Source organism: Plecotus auritus (assembly GCF_963455305.1).
Source record: "Plecotus auritus genome assembly, chromosome: 3".
Classification (NCBI taxonomy): Eukaryota; Metazoa; Chordata; class Mammalia; order Chiroptera; family Vespertilionidae; genus Plecotus; species Plecotus auritus.
In genome coordinates, this window is record NC_137772.1 from 158,344,890 (window position 1) to 158,371,646 (window position 26,757).

The 26,757-nt window shown below is 40.9% G+C and overlaps 2 protein-coding genes across 5 annotated transcripts in view; both read right to left on the minus strand.

The window, feature by feature from the left end:
* Window positions 1-2,412, minus strand: part of CCT2 (chaperonin containing TCP1 subunit 2) — a 30,313-nt gene extending 27,901 nt beyond the window's left edge. The window contains exons 1-2 of one of the 2 annotated variants that reach the window (XM_080662864.1): window positions 1,700-2,412; window positions 575-640 (exon numbers count right to left, since the gene is read on the minus strand). The gene's annotated coding sequence lies outside the window, so the exon portion shown is untranslated. The remainder of the gene's footprint in view (window positions 1-574; window positions 641-1,699) is intronic. The other variant, XM_080662865.1, reaches the window with a different exon arrangement.
* Window positions 1,754-26,757, minus strand: part of FRS2 (fibroblast growth factor receptor substrate 2) — a gene marked incomplete at its 3' end in the record, with an annotated part of 50,992 nt that continues 25,988 nt past the window's right edge. For 2 of the 3 annotated variants that reach the window (XM_080662861.1, XM_080662860.1), the window contains 7 exons: window positions 18,885-18,979; window positions 18,253-18,304; window positions 9,591-9,683; window positions 8,446-8,632; window positions 7,519-7,677; window positions 6,923-7,086; window positions 1,754-2,704 (listed from right to left, as the gene is read on the minus strand). In XM_080662861.1, coding sequence (XP_080518987.1) covers window positions 1,754-2,704; window positions 6,923-7,086; window positions 7,519-7,677; window positions 8,446-8,632; window positions 9,591-9,683; window positions 18,253-18,304; window positions 18,885-18,940 — 1,662 coding nt within the window. In that variant the 5' untranslated portion in view covers window positions 18,941-18,979. Of the gene's footprint in view, window positions 2,705-6,922; window positions 7,087-7,518; window positions 7,678-8,445; window positions 8,633-9,590; window positions 9,684-18,252; window positions 18,305-18,884; window positions 18,982-26,757 lie in introns of those variants that run through there. The other variant, XM_080662862.1, reaches the window with a different exon arrangement.

Sequence of the window (26,757 nt, forward strand, 5' to 3'; positions counted from 1 at the left end):
TAGACACCTTTAATAATTTATTTTCTTTATAATGGTCCCATTCTAATAATTTTCCTAATCCATTCACTGTCCTATAATTGGTTTTTTATTGAACAGGTTGGATGCTATATGACTGAAACTTTTTCATGCTAACTTAACCTTAGTTACATCTGGTAGATACAGATCATAATCTCAAACTTCCTCATATTTAGAGAAAACGGTAAAATATTTTGCAAGGTTACCTAACCTTCTTTTCACTCTACCTTCTCTTGTCTTCTCTAGTGTTTGGGAAACTGGGACATTCTTGATTTCCAAGAGTTGGACATATGACCTCTCGTCAGTTTATATAAGCTTTAATTCATTTTAAATCCTAAATTATGACAATCTCATTGCTACACGACTTCCACTGTACTTGCTATGCTGGCAATAATCTTAGCATTCCATTGAAATCAGGGATAATCAAAGATCCAGCTACGAGTGAAAGGACAGCAGAGCTGAGGAGCACTGCAATGGGCAAAGTATAACTGCAGCCGTGTGACTTTGAGGGAATCACTGCTAAAGTGCTGGGGAGAGTGCCCACGAGAAAACACAGTACCTTTCGGGAACTTCGCTTGTTAAAAGTAACTTCCTTTTTTTTTTTCTCAGCTGCTAAAAAGATCACCTATGGACACAAGTAAAATTTAAAACTGAGAGAATGTTTTTATCAACAACTTGAAAAGTAAACAGCATATAAATAAATACTGGACAAGGGCAACCCTGTTATAGAATAACAGTAAGTTCTAAATGAACCTTCAAAACCACAATTTGACAAAAATGCAAACTAAACAACAATAAACACATAATCCAATTTAAAAACTATATACAAACTCAAACATTTTAAATTGAAAAAGACATTAAGCAACAAAATACACCATCCCAAACACCAAAGGAGAAAAACTGAAGGTGAGTGGCAATCTAATGGCACACCAGAACAATGTTATTGTTAATAATCCATAGGAGAGACACTTTCAAAAGATCATGGTTCAGATTTTCAAATGCTTTTGGATATAGTGACCTGAGACTGATTCTTGAGCCTACTGTAATTCTGATTAAGATATCTGGGCATGCCCTTCCAATGACATCATGAGATGAATAAACAAAGTATTGTCTCCTTCCCTGCCTTTCAACACACCAATAGCAAACCATATTCACGGACACAGGACTCTTTCTAGTAAGATGAAGGCAAAGGAGCTGACGGGTATATAAGGAGTGTGGTACTTCTATTTCCTTTACATATGGTTTGGCTCAAGTCAAAAAGCCTACAATTAATGAAATAAAGGATTCTTCATGTTACATGCTGAACACCACATACCATGAACAGTGAATCTACAAATATTACTTTCAAAGCCTAGAGTTATCTGTTAGCAATGCACATTATCAAGAGGCTTTATAAAATGTTTGAAATGCCAACCATGACTTAGGCATGAATGATATGCCTAAGTCCAGAATATTGATAAAAGTCAACCAGCATGTCACTCACTCCAACTCTCATTTTAAATAGGCACTGTGAAAATAGGAGTGCTGCTGTACAGTAATGAGTTGTATATAATGAAATTAGTGTTCTTTAATGAGTACCTGCTCTACATTAATTCCCTTTAGTTAAAGAAGCACATGAAATATTAAAAAAAATTATCAGTCTATAAAAGGAGTTAGTGTTTAGAAATGAAAATGAAGTACTTGCATCTTCATTTTTTTTAAGTTCACAAAGGTGCAAACAATGTAATGCTTTCCAGGCTCACATAGGCAGATCAGTACTATTATGTCTAGTTTTCCTAGATGTACCATCATCTCGTGGTAGTGCTTTCTGCAAATTTGACATAGCAGCAGTTTTCTCGATGTCTATCACAGCATACAGCTCTGTGCGCCTGGTAGGGGTCTGTGGAAGAGGAGTTGTAGGAGTTTTTGGAGTCTGAGGGTTGTCGGAGTCACTGCCCCCTTCCAAGTCAACCTGTATGTAATTGAGCTGCCTGTGTTCTAAACTTGGGCGTCTGATATCAAAGTTAAAGACTGTCGGTATACAATCCCGACGCCTTGAATATTCTATTTTGTGAGCACTTGCTGGCACTGTTACATTCTCTGTATTTACATAGTTATGCATTGGATCTAGATTATTATGGTAGCCATTTAGAGATGGGGTCTTTGGTCCTAAATTGTCATCTTCATCCCTACTTAGTTTGCGGGCTTCCCAAACAGGAGGCAAAGATGGTAAATTTTCATAGTTTAATAATGCAGTTCTTCTCTGAGCTGAGTTGTTGATATTTTGGGTATCTGAGGTACTGGTAGATGTCAGACGACCTCTCCGGACCCCTGAGGCACTAGGGATAGATAACCCATTTATATTTTCATACACTAGCTTGTTAACAGAGGGTGCATCTCTTCGTTCATCACTGTCATATCCAGTGTCCCATTCTGTGTTGTTTGCACCACTTCCGCCGACTTGATCTCTTCCAATTTTCTCCAGTTTCTCTTTTTCCATTAATTGCTTTTGAACAGGAGTTGGTCCTAAGACAAATCTAACTACTTCAGGTTCAAGAAGAATCTGAGGGTCCCTGTCCTCAATACTACTTGGTTCTTCTTTTGGAGTGTTGCTTTCAGCATTAGAAATTCTCGCCTCCAACGGGACATGCACAGCTGCACAATTTTTCCGCTCTTCTTGCACACCTGTAGTATTGACATAGGTATGTACCTAAAACAAGAAAGTGAATCAGTAACTTGCTGAAAACAATAAAAATACCCAGCCAGGGTGTGGCTCAGTGGTTGAGCATCGACCTATGAACTAGGAGGTCACAGTTTGATTCCCAGTCAGGGCACATGCCCGGATTGCAGGCTCAATCCGCAATGCGGGGGGTGGGGGGGGGGGGGTGGGGGGGGAGCGTTCATCACTGATGTTTGTCTCTCCCTTCTTCTCTGAAATCAATAAAAATATATATTTTTAAAAATCCTATCTAATAAAAGAGTAATATGCAAATTGACTTTCACTTCAAGACATAAGATGGCCACCACAAGATGGCCTGCAGGGGAGGGCAGTTGTGGGCAGTTAGGGGTGACCAGGCCAGCAGAGGAGGGCAGTTGGGGGAGGCCAGCAGGGAGGGCAGTTAGGGGTGACCGGGCCAGCAGAGGAGGGCAGTTGGGGGAGACCAGGCCAGCAAGGGAGGGCAGTTGGGGGGGACCCAGGCCTACAGGGGAGGGCAGTTGGGGGTACCAGGCCTGCAGGGGAGGGCAGTTGGGGGGACCCAGGCCTGCAGGAGAGGGCAGTTGTGGGCGATCAGGCAAGCAGGGAGGGCAGTTAGGGGTGACCGGGCCGGCAGAGGAGGGCAGTTGGGGGAGACCGGGCCAGCAAGGGAGGGCAGTTGGGGGGGACCCAGGCCTGCAGGGGAGGGCAGTGGGGGGGGGGGACCAGGCCTGCAGGAGAGGGCAGTTGTGGGCGATCAGGCAAGCAGGGAGGGCAGTTGGGGGGAACCCAGGCCTGCAGGGGAGGGCAGTTGGGGGAGACCAGGTCAGCAGAAGAGGGCAGTTGGGGGGACCAGGCCTGCAGGGGAGGACAGTTGGGGGGACCAGGCTGCAGGGGAGGGCAGTTGGGGGCGATCAGGCAAGCAGGAAGGGCAGTTAGGGGTGACCGAGCTGGCAGAGGAGGGCAGTAGGGGGAGACCAGGTCAGCAGGGGAGAGCAGTTAGGGGGCACCAGTACTGCAGAGGAGGGCAGTTGGGGCGGGGCATGCCTGCAGGGGAGAGCATTTGGGGGGGACCAGGCCAGCAAGGGAGGGCAGTTGGGGGGGACCAGGCCTGCAGGGGAGGGCAGTTGTGGGGGGACCAGGCCTGCAGGGGAGGGCAGTTGGGGGGGGGGCAGGCCAGCAGGGGAGGGCAGTTAGGGGTGACTGGGCCAGCAGGGGAGAGCAGTTGGAGGCGACCAGGCCTGCAGGGGAGGGCAGTTAGGGGTGACCAGACTGGCAGGGGAGGGCAGTTAGGGGTGACCAGGCCGACAGGGAAGGGCAGTTAGGGGCAATAGGGCCTGCCGGGGAGCAGTCAGGCGTCGATCAGGCTGGCAGGGAGTGGTTAAGGGGTGATCAGGCTGGCAGGCAGAAGCCGTTAGGGGCAATCAGGCAGAGGAAGGCAAGCAGCTGGGAGCCAGAAGTCCTGGATTGTGAGTGGGATGTCCGACCACCCAGACATCCCTCAAGGGGTCCAAGACTGGAGAGGGTACAGGCTGGGCTGAGGGACACACACCCCCCCCCCCCCCCAGTGCACGAATTTTGTGCACTGGGCCTCTAGTAAATATATAAAATATGTCTGATCTTATCAGTTAATTTTATTAACTTTCTGTCTAAACAATACTTTTTCTTTGAAACTTCTGCACCTGTTTTTTACTAATAAAAAGGGGTGTATAGCCAAAACCGGTTTGGCTCAGTGGATAGAGCGTCAGCCTGCGGACTGAAAGGTCCCAGGTTCGATTCCGGTCAAGGGCACGTAACTTGGTTGTGGGCACATCCCCGGTAGGAGGTGTGCAAGAGGCAGCTGATTGATGTTTCTCTCTCATCGATGTTTCTAACTCTCTATCCCTCTTCCTTCCTCTCTGTAAAAAATCAATAAAATATATTAAAAAAAAAAAAGGGGGGGTGTATAAATGTACTTTCCTAATTTGATAAAATAACTACTCTAACATGAAACATTATACTTGATAGTGAAACATAAAAAAAAAAGCATTCTATAAAAACACAAAAACATCAGGAACAAATAGGGATTAGCATTTTGGTGGTATCTAGAAATTTTCATGATTCATAAATAAATATTAAAAAGGAAAGACAGGACTAGCCAGTGTAGCTCAGTGGTTGAGCATTGACCTATGAACACCAGGAGGTCACAGTTCGATTCCTAGTTAGGGCATATGCCCAGGTTGCAGACTTGAACCCCAGTGGCGATGTGCAGGAGACATCCAATCAAAGATTCTCTCTCATCATTGATGTTCCTATCTCTCTCTCCCTCTCCTATCTTTCTCTCTAAATCAAAAAATTATATTTTTTTAAAAAAGGAAAAGACAATTTATCATTATTTACCAATGATTTGACTATATAAAGAAATAAACCCTACTAGATTTAATAAGACTTCTGTAAAATGCATGGACATAAAATAAATACTACCTATTAAGAAATAATCACTAAAATTATAATGAAAAGCTCAATGGTATTTGGAGAGACAATATAAAAAACATTTAGTAGCCTATACATAAAATCTGAAAACCTTAAAAATAAAATGCAAAATTGAGAGAAATGTAATTATCCTATCTAATAAGAGTAGTATGCAAATTGACTGTACCTCTGCTACACCCGCAAGCCACGCCCACCGGCCAATCAGGAGTGAGTATGCAAATTAACCCCATCAAGATGGCTGCAGCCATGGAGAGAGCAGGAGGCTTGGGTTTCCCCAGCAATGGAGGAAGCCAAGCTTTCCACACACCCTGGCCTGCCTTGGCCTCTGCTTAAGGCTACAAAGTTTCAATTATAGAAGATAAATAAATCCCAGATACCAGGGCCTCCACTTGGGTCGCGGGGCATGGCCAGCCTGCAAACCACCACAGGCCCCTTGCCCAGACCTCCCCACTCCCCAAGGGAACCCCCACCCTGATCCGGGACACACTTCACGGCAACCAGCCGGCCCCCACCCGGGCACCAGGTCTCTATGCTATCTAATAAAAGAGTAATATGCAAGTTGACTGTCACTCCAACACACAAGATGGCTTCCCCCATGTGGTCAAAGATGACTGCCCCCATGTGGACACAAGATGGCCACCACAAGATAGCCAGCAGGGGAGGGCAGTTGGGAGGGACCAGACCAGCAAGGGAGGGCAGTTGGGGGCGATCAAGCCTGCAGGGGAGGGCAGTTAGAGGTTACCAGGCCGGCAGAGGAGGGAAGTTGGGGGCGACCGGGCCTGCAGGGAAGGTCAGTTGGGGGGACCCAGGCCTGCAGAGAAGGGCATTTGGGGTGGTACCCAGGCCTACAGGGGAGAGCAGTTGGGGGGGACCAGGCCTGCAGGGGAGGGCAGTTAGGGGTGACTAGGCCTGCAGGGGAGGGCAGTTAGGGGAAAACAGGCTGGCAGGGGAGCAATTAGGCATCAATCAGGCTGGCAGGGGAGTGGTTAGGGAGTGATCAGGCTGGCAGGCAGAAGTGGTTAGGGGCAATCAAGAAGACAGGCAGGCGAGCAGTTGGGAGCCAGCAGTCCTGGATTGTGAGAGGGATGTCCGACTGCCCGTTTAGGCCCGATCCTGGTAGGATCGGGCCTAAACGGGCAGTCGGACATCCCTCGAAGGGTCCCAGATTGGAGAGGGTGCAGGCTGGGCTGAGGGACACACACCCCCGTGCACGAATTTTGTGCATCGGGCCTCTAGTAGTAAATAATGTAAGAACTCATGTTCTGTGTAAAGAACACAAAAATGAATTTTAAAACAATAAAAATTTCTTAATGATAAATGACAATGTGATTTACAAAAGATAATTATATAACTAACTAATACATAGATAATGTTTAACCAGATACTTCATTCCTCAAATGAAAAACAGAATAATCAGGAATATTACATAGCTCTATAAAAACATCGATAACAAAATCTACCTTCCTGCTAGTAGTCCACTAACTATAAACGCTGTAATATAAACAGTAGCATAAATTCTGAATTGACTGGAGGTTATTATAATGGGAACTGGCCACTGTTATGTCTGTCTTTATCTGTAGATGCACCTCTCCTGTGAACCCACAAACTACTCTAATGCTAAGTTTCCCTCAACACCTGCACATATTTCAGCAGATTTCAACAAACATATATTTCCTCTGATTCTTCATTACAAAAGTCATACACAAACATTAAAACTAAAATCTTCAACTCCACACAAGTTAGACAGTAGCACGTGCTTACCTGTTCCTCAGCCACAAGCAAAGGATGTGTGGATTCTTCTCCCACTGAAGGCAAGCGAGCACTTCCCACAGAAGGGTGCCTGCTTGAAGGGTGGGATGAAGCATCTCCAAATGAGGGATATCGGGGATATCCATTAGGTAAGTTCTGAGCAGCAAACCCTGGAGCTGAGTTTTTGTTTGTATATTGGTTTAAGAAGAAAAGCAGGATACAGAGGCAGGGGAGAGAAAATAAAAATGAATGAGAATCCAATCTGCACTGACAGGTTTAAGGAAGGTGTTTCTGGCAAATAAAGCAGAAACCAGACTTATTATTTAGATAATGATAAGTATATAACTAATAAAAAGGAAAAGAGAGGCCTGGCCGGTGTTGCTCAGTGGTTGAGCATCAACCTCCATGTCAACATTCTATTCACATTTTAGATACTATGGAACAGTTAATGTTATTATATTTAAAATGTTAAATACATTTATAATATAACCAATAGCTTTTTAAAACTGACAACCATTACTCTTACATTTCTAACATTTTATAGATTAAATATCCACAGTCTATAAATGGCTGCTAATCAAAATACAAGAAGGAAAATGGGTATTTACTTGTAGGTGTTCGAGGTGTTCTGGGGACTTCCAATTCTGTCTGATGATTATTCCTTTCAACAACTGGTTCTTCCACCACATTTATACTGTTATTTTGCATTATCTCTTGCAACATGTTAAATAATTCTTCTGCACGGGCACACTTAAAGGCAAAGATTCCTACAAATATAAACCAGAAGGGAACAATGGTTACCACATCTTTTAAAAAGATACAGGAGCACCGATTAAAGAATAAAATTATAAAATAAGCATTCTGTGTACCAATAGCAAGAAAGGCCATTTAAATAAATGTCTGATAAATTATTGAAATTCCCTGTTTCAAAACATAAACCCAAAAGAAAGTTCACAGAATAATTTTCATTTGTCTAAGGGAGATGGCCCAAAATAAGGCAGATAAAAATAAGATTTTCACACTTGCTTCTGTTTGCTTCTTAACAGCAGGGGGAGCCCAACTCACCATTACCAAGGTGATCCTTTACCATTTGACAGGCCGTGGCTCTGTTATGTTTAATCATTATAATAGTTCTGTAAGGCAAGGATTATCATTCGCCTCTGATAGAGAAAAAGAGAGGTAACTTGCCCACGGCCTTTCAAATTGCAGGTAGCAAAATAATCAAACTTGCACTGTTGGACTCCAAAATTTAGTTTCTTTCCCCAACAAGTTGTAACAGTGAAAACACACAACCCTGTTTACTGGGCTGGGACTAATCATTTACAGAAAATCTTAAAGCTAATATGAGTCAAAATTCTGGACACAGAAAAGGTGCTAAATGACTACTATATCTCTTTTCTTAATGAGGCACTTATTTAGGTAATTTTTTTTCTATCAGAAGAAAATAAAATATTAAGCACTGTGTATAGAATAACTGAAAGAATAGTACTAGTATTTCAAATGTGACAAGGTTTGCAGAAAAAGGCTCTGCCTACCTTGTCCAGTTTGACATCGTCGACCACTTTCAAAAGAGAAGAGATTTGAATCATAGCCATAGCGTCTCAGGCAGAGGTAGTGCCATTTCACCGAATCACGTTTGCGAGTGTATAAGATCAGTTCTGTCTCTGTAAGTTCCATTATGCCAGAACCTAACTCATTCCCATCATCATCCACATTAATGACCTAAAAGAGAAAGTTAATTAGTGCCAACTTAATGCTTTTCACTTGACAGTCATACTCATATTTCACCGATTTGTCAGGAAAATACACTGTTGCTGATTGGTTCAGTTACTTACTCCTTTGTTAGTTTATTCACCAACCAATGTGTGTAGGACTATGTAGCAATATAATACCTGGTTCATATCTGCCAAGGAACTCACATTCCTACTGGGGAAATAAGTTCATGTTAAGATAAGGCTTTATACTGAGTTTCAGAAAATGGCCAGAGACTGTGAAGAACAGATACTGCTTTGGGAGAATTTACTACACCCCTGGAACTAGACAGTGTTGTACATGTATTTTCCCCACTTAATCCTCATAACACTCCTAAACTGCAGGTAATACTGTAAAAAATCAAAGACTTAGTGACAATCCAAGATCACAAAGCTATGAAGCAACAGGGTTATAACCTACACCTAAGTTAGTACGATCCAGAGGCTATGATTTATAGCAGACTGAGGCCAGACTACAAGAAATGAATGAGTAAGGAATGGAGCATTTAGCTTCTAGGTAACAGAAAACCATAGACATTTCAGAATGATGAAAGAGTAATTTGATGTCAACTGCAGGACGGATCACAGTGGTGACTCAAGGTAGAGTCCAGTTAAGAAATTATCCAGGCATGAATCAATGACTGGAGGTGGTGAGGACTAAAGAGGAACCTACAAAATGGTGTTTTAAAGAAAGTAATATCAGAACTGTGTGGCTAATTAAATACAGAGGACCAAAGGGAAAGTATAAGATGATTTCACATTGTCGGTGAAAAAATATCATCATCATTTGCTAAAATGAGAAAAGGCAGAGTGAACAAAAAAGGAAATAAAGGATCTGGAGATAAAAGTGAAAAAGTAAGATATATTAAGTGAAGTAAAAGAATATCCAAGTACGCAATAAGAGAGATAATTCAAGCAGTTTTACTGACCTTAAACTTGTTCCGATGGTTATCTGGGACAGTGTCTTTATCTGGACAGCTACAACAGCTACCCATGGCTTCTTTCAGAAGACCATGTGAGCACTACATGAAAGATAATTAGAAAAAAATTATTAGATGTAGGATATAAAAATCATAAAATAAAAAAGGTTTTAGAAATCATCTAACACAAGCCCTGAATTATTTTGATGAGGAAAATGAAGCCCAAGAAAGTATATGGCTAGAGGTAGATTTCACACAACTAGCTGGTGAATTTTGCTCAATGATAATGATAATTTTGTGAGGTAGACGTCGCAGGAATCTCAAATTTCCAGTTTAATTTGCAAAGGTCTGCCTATTTTTAAATTATCTTAAAAAGCAAACCAACTTCAGGTCTCATATGTAGCACTACTTAAATAAGTCATTGAAGGAATTAATCTTTTATGGCTTACCAGGAATTTCATGTCCCTTTTTAATAAATTTACAAAGGATGCTTGACTTCTGACTTGGCTGATATTTTTTATTACTCATTGTAGTATTCTTTATGTACTCCACCAAACTAGAATTCATTGGTAAATCTGACACAAAACCAAATTTGGAATAGTTCACTAAGAAAGAAAACTCAAAATTCAAGCAATAACCAAAACAGAATATTGACAAAACTGATAGAGTGTATCTATCTAAACCTTCTTTTCCACTGAAGGTTACAGATAAGAGGTTATAGGTGACATGAAGTGTTTAAGAACACCCCAAATGAGCAAAGGAAAAATCCAAAATGTCACAAAGGAAAGAGAATAAATGTGACAATATTTGAAAAAAGCAACAAGAAGCTACAAAATATTAAAAACATAAATTTGATGAAAACTTGCTTAAAATTCTTCAGTGGCTCTTTACTACATTCAGGAAAAAATTCAGAGCTTATGCCATGAGGTTCTTCCCAGTCTGGTCCCTGACTACAGGTCTAGACTAAACTCTCCTCTCCTCTCTGCTTCAAGCCCTACCCAGGCATATTAAACAGTTTCCCCAGAGTATCTTATTCTCTCACACCCTTCTGCTTCTTTTCTTTCTCAAGATACAACCCAGAGTACTGTGGGGTTCAGGAAGCCTTCTCTGACTCCACCCAACTGGGCGAATTATACTTCTTATGTAACCCTTCCCCCAAAACACCCTGGGCATCCCAGTATCACAGCATCTTTCAGTGTTTACTTAGTAGAAACTGTGGTAGATTGTCTGTTTACTTATCTACCTTCTTCCCTACATAAGGAGCTCCTTCCAGCAGCAATGAACCTTATTCCTTTTTGCATTGCTCATGCCTAACACAAAATCTAGCACACAGTAGGTGCTCTAAGTCTCTTGTACGCTGAATAAACTGTACTAAACAAAGGTAAAGAATGTCTGGCAGGCATAAATATTAAGAAGATGAAAAAGGCCCAGCTGGTGTGGCTCAGTAGTTGAGTGTCAACCTATGAACCTTCCTCTGAAATTAAATTATATATATAAGAGAAGCCCTAGATGGTTTAGCTCAGTGGATAGAGAATTGGCCTGTAGACTGAAGAGTCCCGGGTTCGATTCCAGTCAAGGGCACATGCCTGAGTTGCAGGCTTGATCCCCAGTAGGGGATGTGCAGGAGGCAGCCAATCAATGATTCTCTCTCATCATTGATGTTTCTCTCTCTCTTCCTCTCCCTCTCCCTCTAAAACCAATAAAAACATTTTTTTAAAAAGAGAAAGAAAATGTGATACTTGAGTTATTTGCTGTTTTAAGATGACATAGATGTATGCAGGTTTGTAATCAGTAGGTCAGGAAAGGTTTTAAAATATAGGGGGAGATTTTCCCCGGAGAGCAGGCCTTGGAGGTGGTAGTGGCTGTGGGGGAGCACCCAAGGCAAGGGACACCTGGGTCCAGGTGTGGTCTCCACCCCAGTCCCCCCAGGTTTTAGTTAACTAGTGGAGTATCTGAACCTCCTGACAGTGGTTGTATTTCCAATCTGGCCAGCGTGAGCTTCTCCCAATTACAGATGCTTTCTAGTTTCTGGGACTCTAGATAGAAGGCTGGGCCTCAATTTTGGCCTGGCTTCTCTAACATGCAAGAAGAGGGAGATGGGGATAGGCAATGGGGACTTGCTCTCCCTCTCCAGAGCCTTTCCCTTCCCATTCTTCCTCCCAGGAGCCTTGCCTTTGCCTTTGCCTTTGTCTCCCCTAAGCTCCAAGGGCCCTTCAAAGCCCCTGTAACTTGTCTCCTGAGCCTTTGCAGCCCATCTGGCTCACTTCTACTACCTCTGTAACTTTCTAAATAAACTTTGTTATAATTTGAAATAAAAAAAAGAAAAGGAAAGGGGCAATGGGGACACACGGAGGACACCTTTACTCTTGGCTGGTTCTAGCAAGCTGTTTCATATCCCCTTTTGAAAACCTGGGGCAGGGTCTCTTCTCTTTATGCCAGACATGTTACCACAACACATGTACTACGAATCCAGGTAAGTCCCCAGTGACCCCAGAGTCATTACTTTCTGGTGACATTCTAATAAGTAATCTTTCTGCCAAACACTTCACAAGTATAGTCAGGCACTCCATGGGTTATAGCCCAGCAGACAGTGGAAGTATGAATATTAGGCCAAGATATACAACCTCGATAGATTTAGGGTATGGTCCTTTTAGGTACTACATCTGGTCAAAGTTGGGAAACTATCTATATGATTTCACAAACCGTATTTGACACAGGCAGGTGGTTGGGATATAAGCCAATCCTGAGGCTAATTCAAGGCTTTCTGGAAACGGTAGTTGCTTTTGGTTAAGAACTATTCCAATAGGGCTTTCTGGGAATTGTAGTCTTCCCAGACCTACACTTCCAAACCTAGTGATTGAACCATTTCCCCAGACCAAAAATGACCAAACATAGGCTCCTGGGGGTAAAAAAAACACACACACTATATATATTATTTATATATATATATATATATATATATATATATATATATATATATATATATATATATATATACACATACACACACACACACACACACACACACACACACACACACATATCGAGAGAGAGAGAAGAAGGAGGAGGAGGAGGAGGAGGAGGAGGAGGAGGAGGAGGAGGAGGAGGAGGAGGAGGAGGAAGGAAAGAGGGAAAGAGAAGGGAAATAAAGGATGGATCAAGACAAAGGGGAAGACTAAAGATGAGTTCCAAAGTGAGACATCTGACCAGAGGAGGAGGAATGCCTCATGCTGTGAAGAGAAAGGGAAGAGGATAAGGACATGTGGAAGGAGCATAGTAGAGAAGCTGAAGGAGATTAACATCCTAAATTTCCTTTGTAAAATAGAAGGCAAGTTTACAAAATGAGAATGACAGGGTATTTCACTGAGGAACTTACCCAAGAAAGGTTGCCACATTATTAAGTAGGCTGTGCTGATAGCTCAGAGAGGCTACAAAGTAAGTTTATGCTGTTTTTCTAGCTGTGCTCAGCAGTCCAAAAGGTAGAAAGTTCAACTGGCCAGGATGAGTGAAGGTAAGAGGATAAGAAAATTAAAGAAAGAATATTGGCAACACGGAGTTGGGAGGGAGGTATTAAAGTGGTCTGTTCAGGATAGAAGAAGAAGCCTAATGAAATGGGAGAAAATGCAGGCAAAAAGGAACAGGAAGCTTTAGTAAGGTTGAAAAACAGGCTTAGTATTGAGTGAGAGACTGAAATAACTGGAACAACAGGCAGTTGTGGTCAATTTCTAACATAAAAGGAGACTTATTTTAGTGTGGAGTTTTCGTCCACATCTTTGACTGCTCTTCGTGAACCACAAACTCCTAGGCAAGATACTAGATATTCTGCATTTATGACCACCAGACTAATACTTGGAAACCACATCTGAGTTATGTAAGACCTAATAATATGCGCTAATACTGTAACACTTGATGAGAAACCATATGATCTCATCATCTCACAGTGCCAAGTTCATTACTCAGCAAAAACACAAATAGACTTACTATGCTCCTTTAAGAAAGCAACTTAGGAAAGTAACTAGGGTTCATTCAAGAACAAAAGATAGCTACTGTTTGGGAGGATCAATATTGCAACAAGTTTGCTGAATATTTTATATTAGTAAATACTGTCTTAGTTTAATTAAAGCCCTTTATCCTTATTCCTTGGAGGTGGGAGGTGACAGCAAATCAGCAGGCAAAATGAGTCCATTCAACAAAACATTATTATGGGACAGATTGATAGTAATACAGTCTTAGTAGAAAATTTTAACACCCCATTGGCATCTATGGATTGATGCCAAACAAAAAATCAACAAGAAAACAGTGGGCTTAAACAATACACTAGACCAGATGGATTTATTTTCAGAGCATTTCACCCCAAAGCAGCAGGATATATACATTCTTTTCAAGTGCACAGGGAACGCTTTCTAGGATGGACCACATGTTAGCATACAAAACAAGTCTCAATAAATTTAAGAATGTTGAAATCATATCAAGCATCTTTTCTGACCACAATGGTATAACACCAGAAATCTACAAGAAAAAAACTGGTAAACACAAAAACACATGGAAGCTAAATAACATGTCAATAAAAAATGAATGGGTCAACCATGAGATTAAGGAAGAAATCCAAAGTTACCTTGAAACAAATGAATGTGAACACACAACAACCCAAAATCTATGGGACACAGCAAAACCAGTCCTACCTAAGAGAAAAATTCATAGCAATACAGGATCACCTCAAGAAGCAAGAAAAATCTTAAATAAACAATCTATACTTACTAGTACACTTAAAAGAACTAGAAAAGGAACAACAAACAAAGTCCAAAGTGAGTAGAAGGAAGTAATAAAGATCAGAGTGGAAATAAACAAAATAGAGACTAAAAAGACAATACAAAAGAGCAATGAAACCAAGAGCTGGTTCTTTGAAAAGAGTAACAAGATTGATAAACCTTTAAAGAGACTCATAAAGAAAAAAGAGAGAGGACCAAATAAATAAAATCAGAAATGAAAGGAAAATAACAACTGACACCACAGAAATACAAAGGATTATAAGAAAATATTACAAATAAATTGGACAATCTGGAAAAAAGTGGATAAATTCCTAGAAACATACAATCTTCCAAAACTGAATCAAGAAAAATTCTAAAATCATGCCCTAACCGGTTTGGCTCAGTGGATAGAGCGTTGGCCTGTGTACTGAAGGGTCCCAGGTTCGATTCCGGTCAAGGGCATGTTCTTTGGTTGCGGGCACATCCCCAGTAGGGGGTGTGCAGGAGGCAGCTGATCGATGTTTCTCTCTCACCGATGTTTCTAACTCTCTATCCCTCTCCCTTCCTCTCTGTAAAAAATTAATAAAATATATTTAAAAAAGAGAAAAAAAGAAAGAAAAATCAGAAAGTCAGAACACAGCAATTACAACTAATGAAATCAAAGAATTAAAAAAAAAAAAAAAAAAACTCCCAGCAAACAAAAGTCCTGGACCTGATGGCTGGCTTCACACGGGGGAGTTTTACCAAACACTGAAAAAAGAACTAACACCAATCCTTCTCAAACTATTTCAAAAGTTCAAGAGAGGAATCCCAAGCTCATTTTACAAGGCCAGCATTATCCTAATTCCAAAACCAGATAAAGACACTACAAAGGTGAACACAAATGCTAAAATCCTCAACAAAATATTAGCAAACCAAATCCAGCAATACACTAAAAAGATCCAACACCATGACCAAGTTAGATTTCTTCCTGGGATGCTAGGTTGCTACAATAACTACAAAGCAATTAATGTGATACACCACATAAACAAAATGAGTGATAAAAATCATATGATTATGTCAAGAGATGCAGAAAAACCATTTGACAAAATCCAGCACTGATTTGTGATAAAAAGTCTCAGAAAAGTGGGGACAGAGGGAAAATACCTCAACATAATAAAGGCCTTATATGACAAACCCACAGCTAGCACCATACTCAACAAGGAAAAACTAAAAGTGTTTCCCTTAAAATCAGGAACAAGACAGGGATGTCTGCTTTCACCATTCTTATTCAATACTAGAGGCCTGGTGCATAAATTCCATGCACCAGTGGGTTCCCTCGGCCTGGCCTGCAGGGATCGGGCCAAAACCGGCTCTCTGACATCCCCCGAGGGATCCCGGATTGTGAGAGGGCGCAGGCCAGGCTGAGGTACCCCACCAGTGCATGATTGGGGCCAGGGAGGAACCGCAGGAAGGATCCAGGGCGTGTCCAGCCCATCTCGCCCAGTCCCGATTGGGGCCATCAGGGCCGATCAGGGAGGGACCGCAAGAGGTTGGATGGCCGGGGAGGGACCGTGGGAGGACTCTAGGACGTGTCTGGCCCGACTCGACCAGTCCCAATCAGCCGGACCCCAGCAGCAAGCTAACCAGTCGGAGCATCTGCCCCCTGGTGATCAGCGTGCATCACCAGGGGGCAGATGCTCCGTCTGGTTAGCTTGCTGCTGGGGTCCGGCTGATTGGGACTGGTCGAGCGTGCAACTGATTGGTTAAACAGTTGGACACTTAGAATATTAGGCTTTTATTATATAGGATAGTACTGGAGGTTCTAGCCACAGCAATTAGACAAGAAGAAAAATTAAAGGCATCCAAATTGGAAAGAAAAAGATAAAACTGTCATTATTGCAGGTTTTTAATGGAGTCCTTAAGGTTCTCTATATACAATATCTAGAGAACCCTCCATTAAAAAACTAGTAGAACTGATAAATAAATTCAGTCAAGTAGCAGGATACAAAATTAATATTCAGAGATTGCTTGCATTTTTATACACCAACTGGAGGCCCGTTGCATGAAGATTCGTGCAATAGGCCTTCCTTCCCCAGGCTGCTGGCACCGGTTTTCCTCAGGCACCCGGGACCCAGGCCTTCGCAGCAGAGAAGCCAAGCCTCTACAGTCTTTAGTCTTCATTCGTCTTCAGTCTTTGCTCAGGCCAGAGCCTTCAGTCTTTGCTCCACGCTTGCATATGCAAATTAACCCGCCATCTTTGTTGGGTTAGTTTGCATACTCACTCCTGATTGGCTGGTGGGCATCACGGAGGTACAGTCAATTTGCATATTTCTCTTTTATTAGTGTAGATAGTGAACTATCAGAAAGGGAAACTAAAAGAGCAATACCATTTATACTGCATCAAAAAATAAATAAAATACCTAGGAATTAATTTAACCAAGGAGATAAAAGACCTGTCCTCAAAAAAATGGTAATACACTGAAGAAAGAAATTGAATAAATGGAAGCATATATCGTGTTCACAGATAGGAAGAATTAATGTCATTAAAATGTCCATACCACTCCAAACAATCTATAAGCAAACACAATTCTTATCAAAATACCAATGGCATATTTCAAAGAACTAGAACAAATAATCTGAAAATTAATACAAAACGATAAAAAAATCTGAAAAGCCTCAGTAATATTGAGAAAGAAGAACAAAGTTGGATATCACACCACCTGATATCAAACTATGAGGCCATAGTAATCAAAACAGACATGTAGATCAATGGTACACAAGAGAGAGCCCAACAATTAATCCATGACTATATGGTCAATTAATATTTGACAAAGGAGGCAAGAACATACAATGGGGTAAAGATAGTCTTCAATAAATGGTGTTGAGAAAACTGGACAGATACATGCAAAAAAAAAATGTAATCAGACCCCCTTCTTACACCATGTACAAAAATAAACTCAAAATGGATTAAAGACTGAAATGTAAGACTTGAAACCACAAAAATCTTAGAAGAACACATAGTAAAATCTCAAACATTTCTCTTAGCAATATTTTTTCTGATCTTTCTCCTTTGGCAAGGGAAACAAAAGAAAAAATAAACAAATGGGACTACACCAAACTAAAAAGTTTTGCACAGCAAGGGAACCATCAACAAAACAAAAAGACAACCTATTAAATTGGAGAACATCTGATAAGGGGTTAATATCCAAATTTTATATAGAATTAATACTATTCAACATCTAAAAAAACAAACAATCCAATTAAAACTGGACAGAGGACCTGAATAGACTCATCTCTAAAGAGGATATACAGAAGGCCAATAGACATAGGAAAAGATGTTCAACATCACTAACCATCAGAGAAATGCTATTAAAACCACAATGATATATCATCTCACACCTGTCAGAATAGCCATCATCAATAAATGCACAAATGACAAGTGCTGACGAGGATGTGGAGATAAGGGAACATTAGTGCCCTGTTGGTGGGAATGAAGATTGCTGCAGTCACTATGGAAAACAGTATGGAGTTTTCTCAAAAAAAGAAAAAGGAAATTGCCCTATGACCCAGTGATTCCTCTTCTGGAGATTTATCTAAAAAAAAAAAAAAAACAACACCCAAATTACTAATTTGAAAGAATATATGCATCCCTATGTTCATTGCAGCATTATTTATGATAGCCAAGATGTGGCAGTAATTCAATTGCCCATCAACAGACAAGTGGATATATTGTGAATAAAAAAGCTGTGGAACATATATAAAATGGAATACTACTCAGCCATAAAAAGAATGAAATCTCACCATTTGCAACAACATGGATGGACCTTGAGGATATTATGCTCAATAAATTAGTCAGAGAAAGACAAATAGCATATGCTCTCCCTTATATGTGGACTCTAAAGAACAAAATAAATGAACAAATAAAATTGAAATAGACTCACAGACAAAGAGAGTGGACTGGTGGTTGCCAGAAGGGAGGGAGGTTGGGGGGGACTAGGAGAAAGAGGAAAGAAGTGAAGGTGATTAAGAAATACAAACTGGTAGTTACAAAATAGTCACAGGGACATAAATTACAGCATAAGGAATATACTCGATAATACTGTAATAACTATGCATGGTGCCAGTTGGATACTGCAAATATTTGAAGGGCACTTTGTAAAGTATATGAGTGTTGAACCACTATGCTATACATCTGAAACCAATACAAAATATTAGTGAAAGTAAACTGTAATGGAAAAATTTAAATTCATAAAAAAAGAAAACATCAAATTTCTTGTTTAAAAAATATATTTGTGGACTTAATGATTTTTTATGCTATTTTTTAAAATGTATTTTTATTGATTTTAGAGAGGAAGGGATAGGGAGAGAGATAGAAACATCAATGATGAGAGGGAATCATTGATTGGCTGCCTCCTGCACGCCCCCTACTGGGGACTGAGCCTGAAACCTGGGCATGTGCCCTTGACCGGAATCGAACCCAGGACCCTTCAGTCCACAGGCCAACGCTCTTATCCACTGAGCCAAACCAGCTAAGGCGATTTTTTTTTTTTTTTTAAGATAAACTTCAACTCACCTAGATCTGGCCATGTATATGCTTAACCTCTGCTGCAGCCGCAGGAGTTTAATCATACTTCAGAACACCATGTTTTCTTTGTTTGATGACTTAACCTAAAAGAGAGGAGAATTTTTTATTTCTTTTAAAATAATAATTTTCCTTATGAGACTTCTGGCAGCACTGTTAGTTCAAATTATCTATTTAAACTCAAAATATCTAAAATTTGATTTACAATTATTATTAGTTGTTGTTGTTAATCCTCACCCAAGGATATTTTTCCATTAATTTTTTTTAAAGAGTAGAAAAGAGGGGGAGAGACAGAGAGAGAAACATCGATGTGAGACAGACATATCGATTGGTTACCTCCCACAGATGCCCTGATGAAGGCCAGGGACTGAACATGCAACCTAGATATGTGCCCTTGACCGGAATCAAACCCGGGACCCTTCAGTCTGCAGAATGACACTCTATAAACTGAACCAAACCAGCTGGCTAGGGCTAAAAATCATCTAATAGATAAGATATATTTTAAAAATATTATGTGTAGATGTTATAATTAATATGGCCTTTTCAAAAGAGAAAGTAATAGTTTGAGTTCTATGTTTAGAAATATCAGGGCTTTTAGAAGCCATTGATTCTGGCTTTTCCATTATAGCTATGACTTTGGATAACCCACTTCTCTATCCTTACCTCCTCAGCCATAAAATGAGAAGTAAACTAAATCACCTCCAATATTCCTTTCCAGTTCTAAAACCCCATTTTAGCCAGTGGCAGGCTAATTCTCTACCTCCAGTGCCTTTTCTAAAACCTCATCATCATCTTTCCAAAGAGCAGTCAGTGACTCTCTTTAGAATCCCTCCTCTGTATCTTCCTATGCTATGAGAAGCCCCCAGAACAAAATCAGGAGTCAGTCATCACTAAACAGTCCATATGAACAAACATGCCAGAGTCACAGGACAATATAAGTTATAGCAATCAATTACAATCTAGAGTTTCAAGAGATTTCAATACACTTTTGAAATTTTTCTGGTGAATTTACTCACTTTTTTAATTGATTTTTTTTTTTTTTGAGAGAGAGAGGAAGAGGAAGGGAGGGAGGGAAAGAGGGATGAGGGAGTGGGGGAGAGAGAAAAAGAGAGAGGAGAGAGGAGAGAGGGGAGAGAGGGGAGAGAGGGGAGAGAGGGGAGAGAGAGAGAGAGAGAGAGAGAGAGAGAGAGAGAGAGAGAGAGAGAGAGAGAGAGAGAGAGAGAGAGAGAAATATGGATGTAAGAAATATTGATTGGCGGCCTCTCTTATGCACAACTGGGGACCAAACCTGCAATTTAGGTTATGTGCCCTGAACAGGAATTGAGCCTGTGATTTTTCGGTGAACAGGATGATACTTCAACCAACTGAGCCACAGCAGCCAGGGCATTTATTCACTTCTTATAGCACAGAAAAAATTAAACTCACTCAAACACAGGCACTAACATTTATTGCTATACTATATCAGGCATTATTTTAGAGGTTTGTGAATTGTCTCATTTTAATCTATATTAACTAGAGTTAAAAGAATATGACTGATAACCAAAATGAACATTTCCAAAAACATGAACCCATACTCAATCAAAAATTTCAATTCTGGATTTCAGGCTTATATATATAATCAGTTCAGCCAGGTATTTGCTCACACCCCTAATAAGGTGCTGCTACACACCACGGTGGGGGTGGGGGGTAGGGGCAGCACCCTAGTGTCTCTTCCTTAGCACACCCTTCTTTTCACCATAAACTTAACACACATCATGCTTTGTCTCTGGATTGTAAAACTGTCCTGCTGCTAGCCCTAGCCAGTTTGGCTCGGTGGATAGAGCATCAGCCTTCGGACTGAAGGGTCCCAAGTTCGATTACAGTCAAGGGCACTTGCCCGGGTTGCAGGCTTGTGTCCCAGTGGGGGGCGTGTAGGAGGAAGCCAATGATTCTCTCTCATCATTGATGTTTTTATCTCTCCCACTTCCTTCCTCTCTGAAAAATAAAACTGTCCTGCTAATTCTACCATAATCCATGCTTTTTATATAAAATACGTATTGTCTATCTCTTTTAAGAAAGTTTAGCCAATCAACTCAGGAAAATCTGTCTTCCTCTCTTTAATCATTCTACTTATAAACATCCCACAACCCCCACCTGAAATGAGTTTAAACACAGTAAATATAATTAAGACAGTGAGAGTGATCCATCTATAACCCTGTATCAAGGAAAAGTCCTAAGTCTTGAAATGAAACATTAAAGAACCAGCGTACCAACCTATAAAACTCTTGAAAATACTAAAAAGCCTCCATTAGAATCTCTGGAAACTTTTTATTCTATCTAACCTTCAAATCTCTTTTTTCTTTCTTTTTTCAAATTTTTTAATTGTAGTAAAATACACATAAAATTTGCCATCTTTCCCACTTTTAAGTATACATTTCAGGACTGTTAAATATATTCATTATTGTTGTGCAACCAATGTCCAGAACTACTTCATCTTGCAACATTGAAATTCTACCCATTAAACAACTCACTTCCCCAGGCAACTGCCATTCTTTTTATTTGTACTACAAGTAGCCCTGCGCATGAATCCATGCACCAGTAGCTCGCCAATAGCTCTTCGCCCACTGCCCCACCCTCCTGTAGCTCCCTCCTCCCCCCCAAACCCTCCTCATAGCTTGCTGCCCTGCCCGCTCCTGTAGCTCTCCACTGCCCACTTGTAGCTCACTGTCCCACCCTCCTGCTGATCCGTGATCTGGTCGTTACGCAGTTGGTCATTACGCTTCACAGTGTAATGACCATTTGCATATTACATCTTTATTATATAGGATTAAGTTGGACTACTCTACTAATAGATACCTCATATAAAAGATCATACAGTATTTATCTCTGTGCCTGCCTTATTTAACTTAACGTAATGTCCTTAAAATTCATTCATGTTGTAGCAAGTGTCTGAATTTCTTTTTAAAGGCTGATTAATATTTCATTTATGTATATTGCAAACTTTGCTTATCCATTCATCTGTTGTTAGACATTTATCTACCTTTTGGCTATTGTGAATATGCTGCTATAAACATGGATGTACAGATATGTCTTGGAGACCCTGTTTTCAATTCTTTTGGATACAGACCCAGAAGTAGTATTGCTTCTGGGTAATGTTATTAACTAGACCACATGGTAATTCTATTCATAATTTTTTGAGAAATGGTCATACTGATTTACATTCCCACCAGCAGAGCACAAGGGTTCCAACTTCTTCACATCCTTACTTACATTTGTTTTTCTTTTTTTTTGTATCAGCCATCCTAATGAGTGTGAGGTGATATTTCACTGTAGTTTTGATTTGCCTTTCCCTAATGATTAGTGATGTTGAGCATCTTTACATGTGCTTATTAGCCATTTGTTATCTCCTTTGGAGAAACGTCTATTTAAGACCTTGGTCCATTTTTTAACGAGGTTGCTTGTTTTTCTATGACTGAGTTTTAGAAGTTCTTTATATATACTGGATACTGTCCTTTATCAAATATACTAGTAGCCTGGTGCACGGATTTGTGCACATTGAAAGGAAATTAATTAGAAGGTGGCAGGTGGGGAGGGACTGGGCAAGATGGGCCGGACATGACCTGGAGCCAACCTCCCGTGGTCCCTCCCTGGCTGGCCACACCTGGGGCAACACCGCAGCTAGAAGAGCGTCTACGGTCACTGCAGCTTGGCAGTAAACCAGATTCAGGGGCAACAGTGACCCAGCAACAACATAACCCACAGCCAAAGGTGGAATTGCACACCCAAACCAGGCTCCCTCCTCTCTGGTTTCAGGGTGCGTCAACCAAGAACGGCTGCTGCCAAGTCACCGTAGCTCGGCAGTTCCTGTGCTGAGTGTCTGCCCTTTGGTGGTCAGTGCACATCATACCTACTGGCTGGTTGCTTAGCCTTTTATATATGTAGACTAGAGGCCCGGTGCATGAAATTCATGCACGGGTGGGGCGTGTGTGTCCCTCAGCCCAGCCTGCACCCTCTACAATCTGGGACCCCTCGAGGGATGTCTGGTAGAATTGGGCCTAAATGGGCAGTCGGACATCCCTCTCACAATCCAGGACTGCTGACTCCCAACTGCTCGCCTGCCTTCCTGATTGCCCCTAACCACTTCTGCCTGCCAACCTGATCACCCCCTGACCACTCCCCTGACAGCCTGATTGATGCCTAACTGCTCTCCTGCCAGCCTGTTTGCCCCTAACTGCCCTCCACTGCAGACCTGGTCACCCCTAACTGCTTTCCCCTGCAGGCCTGGTCACCCCTAAATGCCCTCCCCTGCAGGCCTGCTCCCCCCCCCCAACTGCTTTCCCCTGCAGGCCTGGGTCCCCCCCAAATGTCCTTCCCTGCAGGCCCAGTCGCCCCTAACTTCCCTCCTCTGCTGGCCTGGTCCCTCCCAACTGCCCTCCCCTGCTGGCCATCTTGTGGCGGCCATCTTGTGTCCACATGGGGGCAGCCATCTTTGACCACATGGGGGCAGCCATCTTGTGTGTTGGAGTGATGGTCAATTTGCATATTATTTTTATTAGATAGAACAGAGGCCTGGTGCATGGGTGGGGGCCAGCTGGATTGCCCTGAAGGGTGTCCTGGATCATGGTGGGGGCTCCCGTGGGGTGTGGGGCGGCCTGGGCGATGGGCCTGTGGTGTTTTGCAGGCCAGCCACGCCCCCAGCAACCCAAGCGGAGGCCCTGGTATCTGGGATTTATTTATCTTCTATAATTGAAACTTTGTAGCCTTGAGTGGAGCCAAGCCTCCTGCTTGCTCCATGACCACAGCCATTTTTGTTGGGATTTATTTATCTTCTATAACTGAAACTTTGTAGCCTTGAGTGGAGGCCTAAGCCAGCCAGGGTGTGCGGAAAGCTTGGTTTCCTCCATTACCAGGGAAACCCAAGCCTCCTGCTCACTCCGTGGCTGCAGCCATCTTGGTTGGGTTAATTTGCATACTTGCTCCTGATTGGCTGGTGGGCGTGGCTTGTGGTGTGGCAGAGGTATGGTCAATTTGCATATTACTCTTTTATTAGATAGGATAATTTGCAAATATTTTCTCCCATTCTGTGGGTTGCTCTTATCCCTCTGTTTCTTTAATTTTTATTTATTGATTTGAGAGGAAAGACTTCAGAAAGAGGAAGGAAGAGGGAGAGGTAAAAACATCAATAATGAGAGAATCATCGATTGGCTGCCTCTTGCACACTCCCTTCTGGGGATCAAGCTCACAACCTGGGCATGTGCCCTGCCTGGGAATCAAACCATGACCTCCTGGCTCTGGGTTGATGCTCAACCACTGAGCCACACCAGCCGGCTGTTCCACTTATTTATGCATTCATTGGTTGATTCTTGTATATGCCCCAACTTGGAATTGAATCCACAAGTTTGGTATATGGGGATGATGTTCTAACCAACTGAGCTACCTTGCCAGAGCTGTTGACAGTGTCTTTTGAAGCACAAATATTTTGTTTTCTCAGGAAGTCCAATTTGTCTATTTTTGCTTTTGTTACCTGTGCTTCTAGTATCACATCCAAGAAAGCACTGCCAAATCCAATGTTGTGAAGATTTTGGCCTACGTTTTCTTCTAAGAATTTTATTGTTTCATGTCTTATATTTACATCTGATTCATTTTGAGTTAATTTTCATGTATATTAGATAAGGGTTGAAGTTCATTCTCTTGCATGTAGACAACCAGTTTTCTCAACACCATTTGTTGAAAAGACTGCCCTTTTCTCCATTGAATTGTCTTGGCACTCTTGTCAAAACATTTTTGAACATGAGTTTTTTCATCATGTGAGGGCTTATTTCTGGTTCTTTATTCTATTCCATTGATCTACAAGTCTGTCTTTATGCCAGTACCACACTGTTTTGATTATTGTGGCTTTGTAGTAAGTTTTGAAATCAGAAGTGTAAGTTGTCCAGTCTTGCTCTTCCTTTTCAAGATTATTTTGGCTATTTGGAGTTCCTTGAGATTCCATATTAAATTTTTGTAATTTCCTTTTCAGACTGTTCATTGCTTGTGTATGTAAATGCAACTAATTTCTGCACATTGAGTTTATATCCTGCTACTTTGCTGAACTCATTTATTAGTTCTAAGACTTTTTTTGTGGAATCTTTAGGGTTCTCTAAATAGAAAATTTTGTCATCTGCAAACAAAGATAATTTTACTTATTCCGTTCCAGTTTGGATACCTTCTATTTCTTTTTCTTGCCTAATTGCTCTGGCTAGAACTTCCAGTGCTATGTTGAATAAAAGTGGTGAAAGTGTGCATCCTTGACTTTTTCCTGATCTTAGAGGAAAAGCTTTCAGTATTCACTATTGAGTATGATGTTCACTGTGGGTTTTTCATATATAGCTTTTATTATGTCGAGGTAGTTTCCTTCTATTCCTAGCTTTTTAGTGTTTTTATAAAAAGGTGTTGAATTTTGTCAATTTTTTTTTCTGTACCAATTGAGATGATCATGTATTTTTTATCTTCCTTCTGTTAATGTGTATTATATTGACTGATTTTTATATGTTGTAAAATCCTTGCATTGCAAGAACAAATCGCACTTTGGCTGAACTTAGTTTGCTAGTATTTTGTGGAGGACTTTTGAATCAGTGTTAGTAAGGGATGTTGGTCTGTATTTTCCATGTGGTTTCTTTATCTGGCTTTGGTATCAGGGTAATGCTAGCTTCATAAAATAAGTTAGCAAAGCGTTCCTTCATCTTCAATTTTTTGGAAAAGTTTGAGAATTGATATGAGTTCTTTAAATGTTTAGAAGAATTCATCAGTGAAACCAGGGGTTTTTCTAGTCAAGAGATTTTTTATTACTCATTTAATATCTTTACTAGTTATAGCTCTGTTCAGATTTCCTATTTCGTTTGTGATTTAGTCTTGGTAAGTTTTGTGTTTCTAGGAATTTGTCTGCTTCATCTAGGTTATTTAATTTGTTAGTGTACAATTGTTCATAGTATTCTCTTACAATCATTTTTACTTTGGCAGAATCAGTAGTGATGTCCCCACTTTCATTTCTGATTTAAGTATTTTGAGTCATGTATGGTCTATAGCTGTTTTCTTTGTAGTTGCCATAAGGATTACATTTTGCATCCTGAAGTTATACCAGTCCAATTTGAATTTATACCAGCTTGACATCAATAATATACAAAAACTCTGCTCCTTTAACAGCTCTGTCCTCACTCCTTTCAGTTATTGATGTCACAAAACTACACCTTTATACAGTGCACCCAGAAAAATAAACAATTCTTTTAATTATTTTTCTTAAATTATATAGAAAATAAAGTTGCAAACCAAAGTTAAAATACTAGCTTTTAGATAAGTTATTTTTTTCTTTGAATGTAGTAGTCCCTTAAATACTAAATCAGAAAACAAAAAAGTACAGTTACAAATCTGTTATAATAGTACTAGCTTTTAGAATTCCCCTTGTGAGATCTTTATTTCTCCACATGGCTTCAAGTTAGTGTAGAGTGTCCTTTTGTATCACCTTGCAAGGACTCCCTTTCTTAGAGAATGCATTTCTTAATGGCAGGTGTAGTGGTAATAAACTCCAGCTTTTGTTTATCTGGTAATGTCTTCCTTTTTCCCTCCCTCATTTTTGAAGGACAGTTTTTCAGATATAGGATCTTTGGTTGACAGATTTTTTGTGGGTCTTTAGCATTTTCAATATATATGTCTACTTCTGTCTAGCCTCTAAAGTTTCTGATGAACAGTTTAGTAATAATCTTATTGAGGATTCCTTGAATGTACAGTAACAATAATTTGCTTCTCTCTTGCTGCTTTCAAGAGTCCTGTGTTATAAACTGGATTATAATGTATCTTGGTGTGGGTTTCTGTGGGGTAATCTTACTTGAAGTACAATGAGCTCCTTAGA